This window comes from Cydia pomonella, chromosome 11 (assembly GCF_033807575.1).
Source record: "Cydia pomonella isolate Wapato2018A chromosome 11, ilCydPomo1, whole genome shotgun sequence".
Lineage (NCBI taxonomy): Eukaryota > Metazoa > Arthropoda > Insecta > Lepidoptera > Tortricidae > Cydia > Cydia pomonella.
Genome location: NC_084713.1, coordinates 16,626,672 through 16,643,398, shown reverse-complemented (window position 1 = coordinate 16,643,398; position 16,727 = coordinate 16,626,672). Strand labels below are relative to the sequence as shown.

Below are 16,727 nucleotides of genomic sequence, written 5' to 3'. Positions count from 1 at the left end.
AAAAATACTGTCGGCTTCTTATAGGTGACTCTCTTTTTGTTTAGTCTTTTAATAGTTTTTTTAGGTGTTTGTGTGTTTTTAAATAGTTAAGGATATGTTTGTACTGCCATAGTAGTATATCACGAGCCATATTGCGGAATTTAACTGGAACTAAATTTTTCATACTAAACTGAACTGTCACCCTATACATGAGAATAATAGCGCCCTCTTGACAATGATCAATTGATCATATTTAGATTTCTTGTCGGGCTTTATTTATGTTTGAGCTGATGGCCGTGTTGCCAATGCTCCAAATCATCTTCAAATAAATGAAAAAAAAAAACAAGTTTTGATAGTGTCAACTAAATGACGTTACCTAGTCTGACAGATGTTTCAGTAAACAAACACAAATGATCTAGTTATGAAATAAATTCTTAAAGCCGTTTATCATAGAAAACTGTGACCATCCAATGACTAACAGACAAAAAAATCAAGCTCAAACAAAATAAATAATTAAGTTCCAAGGTCGTAATGCTCGCAGCCCCTTTCGCCAATGCTCATAATACAAATATACCTAACTCAATACCTCCATAATATATATATTTAAGGTTTATTAGTTTGCTGTTGAGGACATATCACTTAGTCGACAGAATGGATTGCACTTCCTACGAGAAATTCCGTAAGTGGCAAATAGCGTATGCAAAAAAACTACAGAAAAAAGCAGAGCAAAGAGAAAAGAGAGGTACAGAGGAAGAAAACAAATATAAACAGGAGTTAAAAGAATTGCAAGATAAAAGTGCTAAAAAACTACAAGCGTTAAGAATGTCTCTCAGAAAAAATACGAACCCTCGAATTGTCACGGTGAACCAGTGGTAAGCAGTGGAGTAGGTAGTAGCACAGTACTAGTGTAGGAGTAGTAAGCCCTATACATCATCTTGTGTGTTGAGTTGAGTTACACCACCACCACATCGACTGGCCTTCCACTGCCCTTATTCTATGGTTTTCTGTGATATGGACTAGGGTCAGGGGCCTGGGTTAAAAATTTTTCGTTGTCTTGTTTCTGACCACTCTGCCACGCTTCTATTATTGCTTTTTATCAAATAAATGATGTAACTTGATTACCATCGGATGTCTTTCTAGCTGTATATTATAATTCTCTTAATAATAATTACAAACTAAATGTCACCCCATACAAAAAGCTCCAGTCCGAAAAAATTTTTGGAGACAAAGAACAAGAAAACGAAAAGAATTTTGACCTGCCTATTGCATTCTTTTTCTATACTATCTCGGTGGCAAATAATCATACGGCCCGACTGATGATAATAAAATACAAGCTAATAAATACTATTAGTGATTTTGTATATAAAATCACTAATAGTATTAGCTTATGTAGCTTGTATTTTATTACGCAATCCGGCCCTGGTCGTTGAACCAAACTGTTGTGATCTTTTCGCAGATGGTCGCTCAAGAAACAAGAAACTTACATTGTGAGGTTTGTACTTTAAAAGCAATGATTTTATTAACATCTGTTTGTTCTATTTCAGTGGTTGTAAACAACGCCAACGGTGCTGTCTTATGCATTGTTGCAGTTTGATTTCTTGCGGCGTTTTTTGGGTCATCGTCGCGTTTGCGATCCATAGCGCATAGAGTCAAATATGTAGTACCTAAGTAGTGTTTCAAATATTAAAGAGTAAATCAGATTTTTGCCTTTTCATTGAAGGTTTAATTTATACTACACTTGTTCTTGTTACCATAGAGGAACAATTTGACAGAGGCCGCAACACTGACGACCAGCTGTGATACTGCAATGGCGGAAGTTTTCAATGTGTGCGTGTCACGAATGTATATCTAGGCGGATTGAGTACATTTTCTCTAGTTTGATACGATCACCTTTCTAGCTCGGTGATAAGGTTCAATTTAGTATGGCAAAAAAAGTGGGAGCACCCTCCAATTTGGGTACAAATTTATGGATTAATATCATATTTTACGAAAGATAACGTGATAATTGATTAACTTATCTATGAAAATTTATCCTGTCTCTTTTTTTTTCTTTCAATCAGTATAATTTTTACAACATTTGACCACGCATTTTTTTCTTCGAACAAATAATGCACTGACGTCTCAATTTGACTGACGGCAGATTGGTGGATGAGGCCATAGAGATAACTGTCAATGTGTGTGTAATGCGTAAATACTAGGAAATTGGTGGATGATGGAATCCTAGTTGTGTTTTAGCGAGATTACGTCCTTAGTATTCTAGGTCCATGGTTGTTACCCACCAAAGAGTAAAGTAAGTATAATATTCTATCATGTAGCTAAATAAAGTTATTTTATTTAAAAAATATATATATTACCCACTACTGCTTGGTAGGCAACAATGAATCTGACTGAATTACGTATACGTGGTTTTTGGTATGTTTTCAGGAATTATAAAAAGATTTTTTTATTTCGTCGCATTGCGTATGTTCTGCAAAATGTTCTGTCCCTCACTTCGCACGCCTGTGGCAACTCCATAGTATATTTGTTTTGAGTTTACGCTTGATAATCAATGTCAAGTAAGTGACAATTCAAAGTTTGACAGTGCATTTCAATAACAAATATACTCAGGCATTTCATTTGAAATTGATACAGTATTTAGGTAATGCAGGCGTTATATCTGACCGCCTGACAAAAACAGAGACCACATGAAACATGATGAAATAAATAAATAATATCAAATAAAGAAAGCAGTAGAACTTGTACATGCAATGTTATCCTAACACTTACTTAGTTCTACTGTGTTATGTCTTTCTAGAATGGATTGTTGTTCAGTACATCTATGCGAAAAAGTTGAGCTACAATATGTAAACCAAATTAGAAAAGATATAAAACAACAAGAAAAACGTCGTAATAAGGAAGAACAGCAGTTCCAAAAAGAATTGAAAAAACTAAAAAACAAACGAAAGAGGCAACTATCTGCTATTAAGAAAGCCGTTAATAAATTGGAGCCTAAAGACAGGAGGAAATTTCGTGTTTTTCGTACTCCATCGAAAGTTATAATTGCGAGAAAATGGTAAGTTTGAAAAAAATAAAGAACAGGTCGCAACCTGAATTATGTGGTTACTTTTAAGGTAATGGAAACACCAGGGATCGCAAGAACTCCTTAATTTAGTCCCACGCCAACAATAGGCTATTCCATAAAAATATTTTTATTTCATGAAAAGAACATCGCTATATGCGAAGAAAAATTATTTAAAATTTAAACGATACATGAAGTGTTGTAAACCAACGAACGAGGCGTAAACTACAAGACTCGAGTCGCGACTGCTGAGTCTAGAAGCCTTGAACCTTAAAGCCTCGACCGTATAAGCCTCAAATAAATAAGTTCGCGTAGCAGCTTACGATCACAGAAACATCGAGTCTTTAGGCCTCAAGCTTTCAAGCCTCCTAAGCTTTGAAGGTTTAAGTCTATAAGGTTTGGAGCATTTAAGTCTTAAAAGCTTCTAACAAATTAAATCAATCTATGCCATATTTGATAGTTATACAGGGTGCCCGTGAGGAACCCGAGAGAATTTAACAGCGTAATCCTGAGATCATTATAATTAAAAAATATTATATGAATATTTGTGAAATAGGGAAAAAAAGAAAAAATAAATTCGTACTTTATCGCATTTTTGTTTGTAAAATATCAATTAGAGTGGATAAACAATACCTCTAACCGTAAAGTTAAAGATTTTTTTAGGCTGCAGATAAATTTTATGAGTGACATCAGTCTTTTTGCGACTACAAAGTAGCAACCTAGTTAGGTTCATAATATTCTTTAAAAAAAAACACAATTATACTTTCTGCCTAGAACGCTCATTGTTTGAGCTCTTGACGCTCGACTCAGGCCTTCGAGGTTCGAGGAGCTTGAGCTTTCAATAGGCCCGAGTTTTTAAGAGCTCATAAAAGCTTTAAGGATCTGAACCGTTTTTGAGCTCAAACCTTCAACGCTCAAGTCTTCAAAACTTGAACCTTAAAGGTTTGCGAGTCTTCAAGGTTTCAAAGTCTTCAAGACTAGTCTTTTAACAACACTAAATACATGTTCACGCCCAAAAGTCAGCCGCCATTCGTGTGACTTTGTAGCGTCATAATAGCAGTGCAGTAACAAAGAAACGTCAAATTTGAAGTGCAAATTGACACTTGTTTTTGCTATAGTGACGTCACTCATGAGAAAAAATGGCGGTCGGGGTTTGCGGTCACGTGACATACAGATAATAAAATTTCGATTTACATTTTAAATTAAAAACAAATCTCATGTTTTTATAACAAAATAGTGTTAAAATCGTATTTCTTATGGTAAATACTGTATAAATAACGTACTTTTGTAATGTTTTTTGATAGAAATGATAGAAAGATCTCCCTATTGCGTTTTTTCTTGTGACTTTATTTGGTATTAACTCTTTGACCGCCACTCCTATCGTGTGCGGCGCGTCATTGTAAACCATGTCGGAAAGCACGAATTGATATTGAACTGTAACCGCGTGCGTCAGTTAACGTCTTTCGCGGTCAAAGGGTTAAAAATTACTTTTGAAAACAGCATACTTTAAATCTGATCCAATCTAAAGATCGATTCTAATATAACAATTAGTTATTAACAGCGTGAGCGATCGTAAATATCGTAGCATAACAAATTCAAAACCATAACAAACAAAGAAATGAAAATTGGCCTTATGTTCCTTTTGTACTTGATAATATGTCAATTTTGTTTCAGCGTCTGCAAAAAACGAATGTTAAAAAAACTCCGCCCATGTTGCTGTCTTGTTGTCATTGCACTCGCCGCCTTTTTGGCTATAGCGCTCCCATTTGGCCCTTGAGTACAATTAATAGAATCGTGATGGACTCAACTTATACAACAACCGTCATTGTCGCGATTCGTTCTTCTCCCTCAAATCTAAATTGAATTTCAAGAAGCATAAAACTATTATAATGAGATAAATGTGTATTTGTGTAATAATGTCCTATAATATGTATTTATTATTTTAATTTTTTTATAAATGTAAAATGTAAAATTCATTTTTTATAAATGCCATCTGATTCATTCAGTAAGAATGCGATCAAAGACGGATTCCCTCTTTGATCGCATTCTACTGAATGCGCCAGTATGGTACGCCCCAGTAGCAGATATATCGTGGAGGCCAGGTATTCCCAAATGTCTTAACAAAGCGACTATTATAAAGTTTAAAATGCATTTACAGTGACGGCACCTCAACCGCTCCGATACTTTAATGGTCATTTTTTAATTATATTTTATCTGTGACACTTAGAGACCTTTACATCTCTAAGGAAATTTACTATTTGTTGTTTGTATTTTTTATCAATTTTTTTTATGTAATTCGATAATTAGAGACTGTATACATCTCGAATAAAGTATCTAATATTTAATTATACCATATGTGTAATTGTATTTTGTTATTTCATGTAAAAGTGCTCATGTGGCCTATTTTCTGAACAAATGTTTGTTTGTTTATTTGATAACTCTCTGATGGCGATCTAATAGTGACTTTACATATCTAAGCGAGTAGGAGCGAGCATCACTTTAATTTTAGAAATTACATATATATTATTGTTTGGTAATTTTTGATGCTTATTGTACTCATTTGTCTTTACAACTTTGACCAAAGCAGTCATTTTCTGTAAGTCTTCCTACACGAATGTGCATAAGTATGAATTACACCTAATTAGTAATTACCTATGTAATAAACAGAGATCGGACAAATTTGCGTCATTGCTCGCAATAATGTGGACATGACTCCAAAATTAATCAAATATGTAATCATTTAATTAATTTCTTACTTGACTTAAATTTTAATTCCTAGTCAATAAATACAAAAGTTTGTTAAAGTATAGATTTATTAAGAAAATGATCAGTATTTTTACTGTAAATGATCACTACTTAAGTTTGCCTCATTAACATCAGTGGAGTGCGAGCGAAGTTTTTCAGCACTTAAGTATATTTTTGATGTAAAAAGAAATAGACTGACTGCAGAAATTTTGGAAAAAATACTGATTATTTTCGTTAATAAATCTATACTTTAACAAACTTTTGTATTTATTGACTAGGAATTAAAATTTATGTCAAGTAAGAAATTAATTAAATGATTACATATTTGATTAATTTTGGAGTCATGTCCACATTATTGCTAGCAATGGCGCAAATTTGTCCGATCTCTGGTAATAAATAAATGTATTTAATAGACAATTTTTTTGATATTATTAAACTTGATATTTGACATATATGTATACTATTAAATGTACATAGCCTCCTGGATGCGATGTTTTGTTTTTAAATTTGGAACCATGTCTTGTTTAGTGAAAGTTAAAAATAATCTTTTGGAATTTGTAGGCCTCTGGGACTCAGGAGGATAGAGCAAAAGATCTGAAAAACTGAAAATTTTTGACAACAGACCGCGCATTAGCGAGGATATCCCTATTTTCATGATTAATAGTATAGTAATTTCCGTACAAAAAGTAATAATATCCCAACAAAAACACAAATGTGAAAAGAGATCCAAGTTCAATATTAAAAATAACTATGTGTCGTTGTTGACTCGCCGACAAAAGAATTGAGATATACACGGTGACCCTTAATAACCCGAAAGATTTAAACCAACAATTTTAGAGCCTAATTAGAGTATATTTATTTATTTATTTTATTTAATCTTTATTGCACATAAGAAAACAAACTGTACAATAGGCGAACTTAATGCCGTAAGGCATTCTCTACCAGTCAACCTGTAGGCAAAGCAGATAAGTTGTAGGCGGTGCAAAAACATAGGTATAGGTGATACAATTGATACATGTACGAACACAATACATTCATAAAAAATACACATACATAAACATACATATATATTAATAATATTGATACAAATACATATACTTACATATACATACATATATATATATGTATATGAAATCAGATGAACTTACAAAGCAGAAACATTAAGATTTTCCAGTACTGCCAGCAAAGTGCTCACTTAAGGATTTTTTAAAAGCAAACCTGTTCGGACACTGTCTAATTTTGACAGGGAGACTATTCCAAAGGCGAGCTGCCTGAATAGAGAAAGAATCGGACATGTAACCAGTTCGGTGAGATGATATAGACAGAGATAGATTGCCAGAAGAGCGAAGCTGACGGACACGAGAGACACCATAGTAGTGGAAGAAAGATTTTAGATATTCGGGGGACTGAGGGTCGTTAAGAACAGAAAAGAGGGTGCAGAGCATGCGAATGTTGCGCCGAATACGAATGGGAAACCAGCCAAGTTTTGAGCGGAATGAGGAGACATGATCGTATTTGCGGAGACAGAAAACAAAACGGATACAATTATTCATTAAACGATCTAATTTGTCCAAGAGCTCCTCATTTAAGTCCGGATAACACACATCGCCATAGTCGATTATTGGTAGGATTAAAGTTTGTACTAATAATATTTTGGTTTTAATAGGTAAAAAGTGTTTAAGTCTGTTGAGAGTATGAAGAGAACCAGTAACTTTGCGGCTTATTTCAGCTATCTGTGTCCTCCAGCTCAGGGTACTATCGATATAGACACCCAAGTCTTTTACACTTTGGCTGTAGGGAATAGGCGTGCCACTAAAGTATACAGGAGGTATAAATTCGAGTTTAAGGAGCTGTCGGGCGCCGCCTATGACAATGGCCTGACACTTGGAGGGGTTAACGAATAGACCGAACTTCTGAGACCAATGTTGGATGTGTATAAGATCCAGATTTAATTTATCAATGGATTATATTATATAGAGTTATATAACGTATAACTTCAAAAATAATTTATTCAAGTAGGCTTAATAATAAGCACTTTTGACAAGTCATACAAATATAAGTACAATTATAATCATTAATTAAACAAAAAATAATAATAAAAAATAAAAAATAATGAAGTTGTGTGTTGTTATAGTCCAAAAACCCAAAATTTAAGAGATATTAATTATTTAAAACAAACCACAGGTAAGAAAATCTCAATTGTAATACACCCTAAGGTGTGACGTAGCCATTTACTACTATTTCGCAGACGCACTAACCGCATGATTGTTAGGCTGTTTTACTTAATTAAGTTTGGTATCTATCCTACAAAAAGGTTTTACTACCGGAAATTTTGGTTCGAGATAAAAGGATGTGACTTGCAACTAAAACACAGCGTAGTGCTTTAAATAATTATGATAATTATCTTTATCTTACACACTTTAGTCACAAGTAGCTTTCCTCGTTTCTCTTATCGGTAAGACTAGGCTTTAGTACTGTTCTGTCTCAATCGCGAGAGTGCAAACTATTCACCTTTTTATGATATCTGGTGGATAGTTTGAAATGTATGTTACTAAAATGACATACACATCTTTACTGATTGTCACGCAAGATAAAATAACGTTGAAAATTTAATTAACTTTAATAGATAATATTCGCCATGCGGCATTATCCACCGGCTCATTTAGCGGATATCTACGGTAGATAATCCTGAAATTATAGAGGATTTGTCTTGACTAGTTTTTACGTATACGCTTAATATTTGGCTGAGTAAGAATATCCGCTAAATGAGCCGGTGGATAATGCCGCATGGCGAATATTATCTATTAAAGTTAATAAAATTTTCAACGTTATTTTATCTTGCGTGACAATCAGTAAAGATGTGTATGTCATTTTAGTAACATACATTTCAAACTATCCACCCGATACACAGCACAGAACTTGGCACTCATATATATCTCAATTCTTTTGTCAGCGAGTCAAAAACGACACATACTTATATTATTAATATTGAACTTGGCTCTCATTTCACATTTATGTTTTTGTTAGGATTCACATATGATTACCCGGATGAAGTCCTGGGTTGATTGCCAATATTGGATTTACACACTGTATACCAACTGTACAACCGGTGGTGGCCGAGTGGATATGACGTTCGACTTTCAATCCGGAGGTCGCGGGTTCAAATCCTGGCTCGTACCAATGAGTTTTTCGGAAGTTATGTACGAAATGTCATTTGATACTCGTACTTACCACCAGCTTTTCGGTGAAGGAAAACATCGTGAGGAAACCTGCATACATCTGCGAAGAAATTCAAAGGTGTATGTGAAGTCCCCAATCCGCATTGGGCTAGCGTGGGAACTATAGCCCGAGCCCTCTCGCGCATGAGAGGAGGCCTGTGCCCAGCAGTGGGACGTATATAGGCTGAATTATTATTATTTATACCAACTGTACACGCAGTGGCGAATGCTGCTTATCGAACAAAAAAGAGGAGATATATTTTGTCTTTAGTCACGTAGGTAGTATTATAAGAGGAATATCAAGCAACACACGTTAAACTTGTCAATGTCAGAACATGACATAATCTAGCCAAACATGAATTTCTACCAAGATTAATGTTTTTGTTGAATTTTATTCGGTTCCAAGATCAAATCATGACGATAGTAGACATAAATATTACTAGTAACTAACTTATCCAATGCACGCGATGACTGGTGAAAAACGTTGGTACACCGCAAAAAATGCCTTGCTTTGGCAGCTTCCCGAAAATAAACCTAAATTTAGATTTAAAATCACATAAAAATCATTTTTCAATGAAGAAATTAAGGAAATCTCTTTGCAAGAAGATATCTTTTTCTATGGAATCAACGGATAGATCAGAATATAAAAGGCACCAGAGATGCATAGAGAAACTTAAGAACGAACAATGCAGACGACAAAAGCAACTTTGTGACCTAAAGAGAGCTGCAACTTCTTCTCGACCTTCGTCTGATAACATTAACCCCGACTGTACGCCTCCATATAACAGAGCTAATACTTGCATTCAGGTTACCAGTGCTACTTGTGATCAACCTTCGTGCCCCGCGCTTACCCCTTATCCTTGTACGGATCAAACTGTATGTACCCCTTCTCCTTGCATGGAGCAACCTGTATGTACCCCTTTGCCTTGCATGGAGCCACCTGTATGTACCCATTCTCCTTGCATGAAGCAACCTGAATGTACCCCTTATTCTTGCACGGAACGACCCGCATGTCGACCTTATCCTTGTAAGGAGAAACCTGTATGCACCCTTTATCCTTGCAGGGAGCAACCCCCATGTACCACTTACCCTTGCCCGGAGCAACCTGTCTGTACCCCTTATCCTTGCATGGAGCAACCTGCATGTACCCTTTATCCTCGCAGGGAGCAACCTGTATGTTCTCCTTATTCTTGCAAAGAGCATCCTGCATGTACCGCTTATCCTTGCACGGAACAATGTGTCGCTACCCCTTATTCTTGTATAGAACAACCTGCATGTCCCCCTAATCCTTGCACACAACCTAAATGTGCCCCTAGTTCTTACATGCACCAGTCTACATGTACTCTTCCTTCTTGCCCTTCCCGTACTACTTCAATTTGCAAGGCGTCCAAGATAAGTATGAAAAAATTTAAATTAAAAAAACGTAGGTCTTCGTCATGCAGAGTCACACCTACTCGTTCTGGCCAAAGCATATCCCCCGACTGTGGTTCTCCTTGCAAGGAGCAATCTGTAGGTGCCCCTTGTCCTTACATGGACCAATCTACATGTACTCTTCCTTCGTGCCCTTCCCGTACTCCTTCATGCAAGGTCCCCAAAAGAAAACGTAGATCTTCGTCAAAGAGAGTCACACCTACCCGTTCTTGCGAAAGCATATCCCCCGACTGTAATTATCCTAGCAGGAAGCAATCTGCATGTACTCTTTCTCCTTGCGATTCCCGTACTTCAATTAGCAAGGGCTCCAAGAAAAAACGTAAAACTAGTCGTTCTTGCGAGAGCATGTGTTCCGAATGTGGTGGCCCTATGTGTACAGGTAGAGAAGACTGCTGTTGTAGTGATTGTATCAAATGGAAACCACCTAAGAAGTACAGGCGGCCTCGTAAACGATCTTGCTCAAAAGATAAACGGCGAAGATGCTGGTGAGTACCAAAATTAGGTAAATTCTGGTAACAGGGGAACAATTGACAAAGGAAATATTCCCTAATCATAATGATCGTGATTGACAGGAGTGTACTTTTTACAATCTTACCAGTCTTAGGGACTAGGTGTTAGACCTACAGGTCTATTCGAACGCAAACTGACATCAGAATGATATTTGAATCATGTTATTTAGTTATCGTGCGTATCGCCTGTGCCAGTACATGTACGGACAAGTGTGAGCCAAATGCACGTTAGCTTAATGACATCAGTTTGATGTTCTTCTCATGTCATGATATCAGCGTACGTTCGAATTGGCTTGTTAGTCTTCGCTTGATGATCATTAGGACTAAAAACGTGGACCGATGAAAAGCAAAACCAGCAGACCCAGTTCTTTCCCTCTTTATATATAATACTTATAATTTCTAGTAGACATGCAATTTGATTGTTTTTATTTCAGCAAATGCCGCAGAAGAAAACGACGAAAGCTCAAGAGATGGAGAAGGAGGAGGTGCCGTCAACCACGGAACTTATGCTTTCGATGCTTTATTTGCTGTATTTTATTTGGGACAGTCGTGGCGTGTATATTGACTTTCATCCCAATATTTGCTGGAACCCAGTGATGAGTAAAACAAGTGCACATTTGATTTCATTATGTAAAATTTGTAACTTCAAAAATAAAATTCACTAAGATACTAACGGCACTGTTTTACTTTTGTATTTATACTCGTACTTTGGCCAACTTCTTTCTAAGAAACCATCCATTCTCAAATGAAGAGTTCCGGGCACAATACGTGACGTACAGTCAGCGTCAAATACTTCGTAGCAGTCAAAGTGGCCAAATAGTTCGGTACACCATACTAAATATATGGTGTACCGAACTATTTGGCTACTTTGACTGCTACGAAGTATTTGACGCTGACTGTACATGACTACAAAGTGGTCCATTTTTTCCAATTTTTTTATGTTGTATTTTGTGGACTAAAGGAGTTTATGGTAATAAACAAGTGACTAATGAACATTATTATTGTGAGTCTACGAAATATGTAGATCTTCTAATTTTCGACGATGAATGAACAAAGAAAAATATACTGCGGATTTTCAAATGCTAATCTACTAAAGCAGGTTTAGACCATGCCAGTTTAGAGGGTTCCGTACCTCAAAAGGAAAAAGTGGAACCCTTATAGGTTCACTTCTTTGTTATCCCTCCGTCCGTCCGCTTGACTGTCTGTCAAGACCCTTTATCTCGGGAACGCGTGAGGGTAACGAGTTGAAATTAAAAGCATATACTCAGATCTAGTCAAATCTGAAAACTACAGTAAAAAAAATAAGTCAATTTGTTCGGTGGGCGAGTCCGAATCGCACTTGTCCGATTTTTATATGCCAAAAATACCGTCCGTCCGTCCGTCTAACGTAACTGCAGGATCTGCAGCGACAAAATGTGGAAGTGCGTCATATTTTTTAGGAAATTTATGTTTATAGTAGTACTTCCACAATATGTTCCGCAATTGGATAAGCACTGATAAGCACTGAGTTAACTTCTAACATGATCTAATGATGCAAATAAATGTGCACTATGCCCAATTTTGGCAGGCAAAACATTTCTACTGATATTAAACCTAGCATCCCGACTGACGTATGACATGGGTATGACTGACAGGAACTTCTAAATAAATAAACTTTAGACTTTCGAAAATAACCAAAAAAAATTACACGTAACGCAAAGGCTCAGGTCCTACAATCGTAATATAATTTAAAATTAAATGTAGTAAAAACTGAGAACAATCCCCATCCAAATTAGTTTTCTTGGGGACCAATAACGCTAAGAAGGATTTTCTAGTACAAAAACATCAGTCATATAAAAAGTAAAAAATAAATCCCAGATCTCTTAAAACACAATAAAAAGCATGAAGAGAAGAAAAAGTCGTAGAGTAAGCTGCATGTCAGCATAAAGGTAATTCCGGCTTTTTATATTTTGCTTTGCAAATCGTGTTGTGCTCCTGATGATGGGGTTGTATGGTTATCAGGGCTAAGATAGAACGTGATACATTAAAGGGCTCTGTGCTACACAATATCTATGGTGACTTCCCACTTTCGTGTGTTTCGGAGAGCGAAGGTTTCATTTTGGGGTTTGCGTTAAATCTTTAAACACCGAGATTGCTGAGGCGTCGTCGTGAGGCGACGATCACGTGGAAGAAAATGTAGGTAGTTTATTTATTAAAAACACGCGAATAAAACGAAAAAGATAATAACTGAACTACATCACGTAACTAAGTAATATGTTTCAAAAACTAACTGTAATTTTTCAATGGGTTTCTTTAGTGGACTTCGTTGCGTAAAGTTTCCACCGTTTTTAAAAATTAGTTCAAAATGTAGCCTATGCTTCAGCAGTTTTGACGCTACGGAAGAACACACGAAACAAACACAGGATGCGTAAAAAAAACTAATTCGAAATGAGTATTTCTATGTTATTTGAAGAATTTTGGAAGTTCGTCTATAAAATAGTTATTTTAGTTTAGTTGCAGTTGCAACTGAAAGTAAAAAAGCGGCCAAGTGCGAGTCGGACTCGCGCATGAAGGGTTCCGTACAATTTAAGACGTATTAAAAAAAAATCTTCTTACTAGATCTTGTTTCAACATTTTACCACTTTGGACACACATTTTACCACTTTGGAAGTGTCTCTCGCGCAAACTATTCAGTTTAGAAAAAAATGATATTAGGAACCTAAATATCATTTTTGAAGACCTATCCATAGATACCCCACACGTATATGTTTGATGAAAAAAATTTTTTTTAAATTTTATGACTTATTAAAAATAAACTACTCACTAGATCTCGTTCAAACCAATTTTTAGTGGAAGTTTGCATGGTAATGTATATCATATATTTTTTTTAGATTTTTCATTCTGTTATTTTAGAAGTTACAGGGGGGGGGGGACACACTTTTTTTTACTTTGGAAGGTTCTCTCGCGCAAACTATTCAGTTTAGAAAAAAATTATATTAGAAACCTTAATATCATTTTTGAAGACCTATCCATAGATACCCCACACGTATGGGTATGATGAAAAAAAATTTTTTTTTTAAATACATGACGTCTTAAAAAAAACTACTTACTAGATTTCGTTCAAACCAATTTTCGGTGGAAGTTTTCATAGCAATGTATATCATATATTTTTTTTAGATTTTTCATTCTGTTATTTTAGAAGTTACGGGGGGGGGGGGGACACACATTTTACCACTTTGGAAGTGTCTCTCGCGCAAACTATTCATTTTAGAAAAAAAATGATATTAGAAACCTCAATATCATTTTTGAAGACCTATCCATAGATACCCCACACATATGGGTTTGATGAAAAAAGATTTTTTGAGTTTCAGTTCTAAGTATGGGGAACCCCCAAACTTTATTGTTTTTTTTTCTATTTTTGTGTGAAAATCTTAATGCGGTTCATAGAATACATCCACATACTAAGTTTGAACAGTACAGCTCTTATTGTTTCGGAAAAAAGTCGCTGTGACAGAATCGGACAGACAGACGGACATGACGAATCTATAAGGGTTCCGTTTTTTGCCATTTGGCTACGGAACCCTAAAAAGACGCATGTAAATAATATATACCTACTACGTAAAAATGTTGTTTTTAAATATACTTCTGTTTTCTAGCACCTCAAGTTTTCGAGTCAAGTAAAAGTGAATGAGTACAAGTACATGTTGACTTGCGTTCTGATGAATCGCTTTCGCAACTGTAGTAGATCGCTGGAATTGCCATGGATACACGTAGATGGTATTTATCTCTTTTGATTACGGACAGTATAGAGAAATATAAATAGATACGATTGTTGTGTAGAAAGTTAGCTTAGTCATATCATATTTTGCTCATCCATTCTATTTACTTACTATTCCTAAATCTTATTGAAAATAGGTAATACCTAAGGTCAGTTCAGAGCATTGCTGTTAGTACCTAATAGCTATTTCAACTTCCTTGGGGTAGCTATCTTCTCCTATTTACCTTACAAGTGATATTTCAGGTCACTGTCGACTTGCGGTGAATGCGATTTTGTTTTGGAACCACCTCGACGGCCCGGTAAAGAACTAGAACGTCAGAAACCTTGCTTAGGTATAGACAAACTAATACAAGAAGAAAGAGAAAATCAAGAGTGGAATGTCGCTTTTCAAAAGGCTTTAGTAAACAGATTGGAGGCTTCGGAGAGGAGACTCACGCTAGATGATTATTTGGACGACGATGATGATGACGATTCACCTAGTAGGCGAGGAGGACGAAAACAAAAGAGGAAGAAGGAAGCTCAAACTACTGCAAAACCAGCAGTAAAAACTGAACAAGTTGCGGCCGAATTTCCTGAAGCTCAAGAAGTATTCAAAGAGAAAAAATGCGCGTGCTCAAGAAAAATAAGAAGAGAAGAGCGAAAACGAAAAACATTCGTAAAGATAATGGAAAGAGAACAAAGGAGATTTGAAAGAAGAAGTATAAGAGCTCAACAAAAATACGAAAAAGATCGACAGAAAGCTTACAAAAAGTGTGAAAATACGCAACTCGCCATGGAAAGGGGATACTTTAAAAAAAACAAAGATGGTGTTGTGGATAAAGCGGAAGAGACATTTAGCGTATTTATACATATGGATCCAGCTGAATGGTGAGATTATTTTTGTGCCCTATTTCCATGTATACTAAAGCAGAATGAAATTTAATATGATGGCTTACAACTAGCTATTGCTGGCTACATTTCTTTTCTACTAAATGGTTTCGAAAAAAAAGGCATTATTGTGAGATTGTGTTGAAGTTGTTCATTATGTTTTTTTTTGTTTCAGCGGATGCCATGCACGAGACAGATGTGCCACAAAATTCAAGAAATGTTTCTTTGTGTTCTGCGTCTGGTTCTACATTTTCGGATTCATCATCTTCGCCATTGTCACCTACGTCCTAACATGGCTTTAGCCTGTAGTGTGCCTGAAGCCTTGTGATGTCTATTTTTTTTAGTTTCTGTATAATTCTGTTGTTCGATTACCTTTGTCTCACATTAAATGTTTTTGTTCGCATTTTATTAATTATACTTTACATTTTACAAGAACATTTTCGCCATTGAAAAACACATGTACATCTCGAGAACGATTCTTTTTAGGAATGTGATTGAATAGGTATTTTACTTTGCAGTACTACCGTCAAGTCAAAATACCTACAATCGAAATATTATTAACACAGCCTTACTCAGCAACTACGTTTCCACCAGAGATGTACGAGGATGCGTAGCGAAGGATGTATTCTTAAGAACCAATAGAATCACTGCACGCTGGAGGAGGAAAACAATTTTTTTATTTCATTTTATTCCAGCATATATAAGCATTACAGTAGTGTACCAAAGCGCTTACATACTAGTCATTAAAAACATTCACAATTTAACACACAAAATTAATTCAATAGCAATTCCATAATAATTTCTTATAATAAATAAAAATATAGCTGTAATTAACATAATTAGCAATGTAAGTTAAAATAATTAATAATATTTATATATTACGGATAACATTAATGAAGTAATTCTATTGGTTCTTAACGAACACATCCCTCGTTACGCATCCTCGCAAATCTCCGGTCAAGCTGAGCCTTAAATCGCTACGATATACTCAAACGCCTTTTTTTTTTTTTTTTTTTTTTAATATGGCTTACTGTTGATTGCCAGTGTCATGTCGATTTATTTCTGATAAACTTATTTCGGGGGCGCGAATTTTTATCAGACATAAGGTTGCTAACAAACGCCTTTCACTGAGGCGGAGATGAAAGAAAATCAACCAATAACCA

At 35.6% G+C, this 16,727-nt stretch overlaps 2 protein-coding genes and 2 long non-coding RNA genes across 4 annotated transcripts; all 4 read left to right on the top strand.

Moving 5' to 3' along the window:
- The first annotated feature begins 345 nt into the window (after positions 1-345).
- On the top strand, positions 346-1,679 carry LOC133522552 (uncharacterized). Its single transcript, XR_009800078.1, has 2 exons — positions 346-851; positions 1,524-1,679. It is a non-coding gene; the product is annotated as an uncharacterized LOC133522552 (long non-coding RNA).
- A 620-nt stretch (positions 1,680-2,299) lies between these two features.
- LOC133523013 (uncharacterized) lies at positions 2,300-5,390 on the top strand. Its single transcript, XR_009800177.1, has 2 exons — positions 2,300-3,031; positions 4,712-5,390. It is a non-coding gene; the product is annotated as an uncharacterized LOC133523013 (long non-coding RNA).
- A 3,470-nt stretch (positions 5,391-8,860) lies between these two features.
- Positions 8,861-11,613, top strand: LOC133523010 (keratin-associated protein 10-7-like). Its single transcript, XM_061858513.1, has 2 exons — positions 8,861-10,916; positions 11,375-11,613. Exons 1-2 carry the CDS (start codon positions 9,502-9,504, stop codon positions 11,535-11,537), a joined length of 1,578 nt encoding a protein of 525 aa, XP_061714497.1. The 5' UTR covers positions 8,861-9,501; the 3' UTR covers positions 11,538-11,613.
- A 961-nt stretch (positions 11,614-12,574) lies between these two features.
- On the top strand, positions 12,575-15,976 carry LOC133523012 (uncharacterized). The gene is made up of 4 exons (XM_061858514.1): positions 12,575-12,868; positions 14,576-14,696; positions 14,941-15,564; positions 15,740-15,976. Exons 2-4 carry the CDS (start codon positions 14,680-14,682, stop codon positions 15,864-15,866), a joined length of 768 nt encoding a protein of 255 aa, XP_061714498.1. The 5' UTR covers positions 12,575-12,868; positions 14,576-14,679; the 3' UTR covers positions 15,867-15,976.
- Positions 15,977-16,727: the final 751 nt, after the last annotated feature.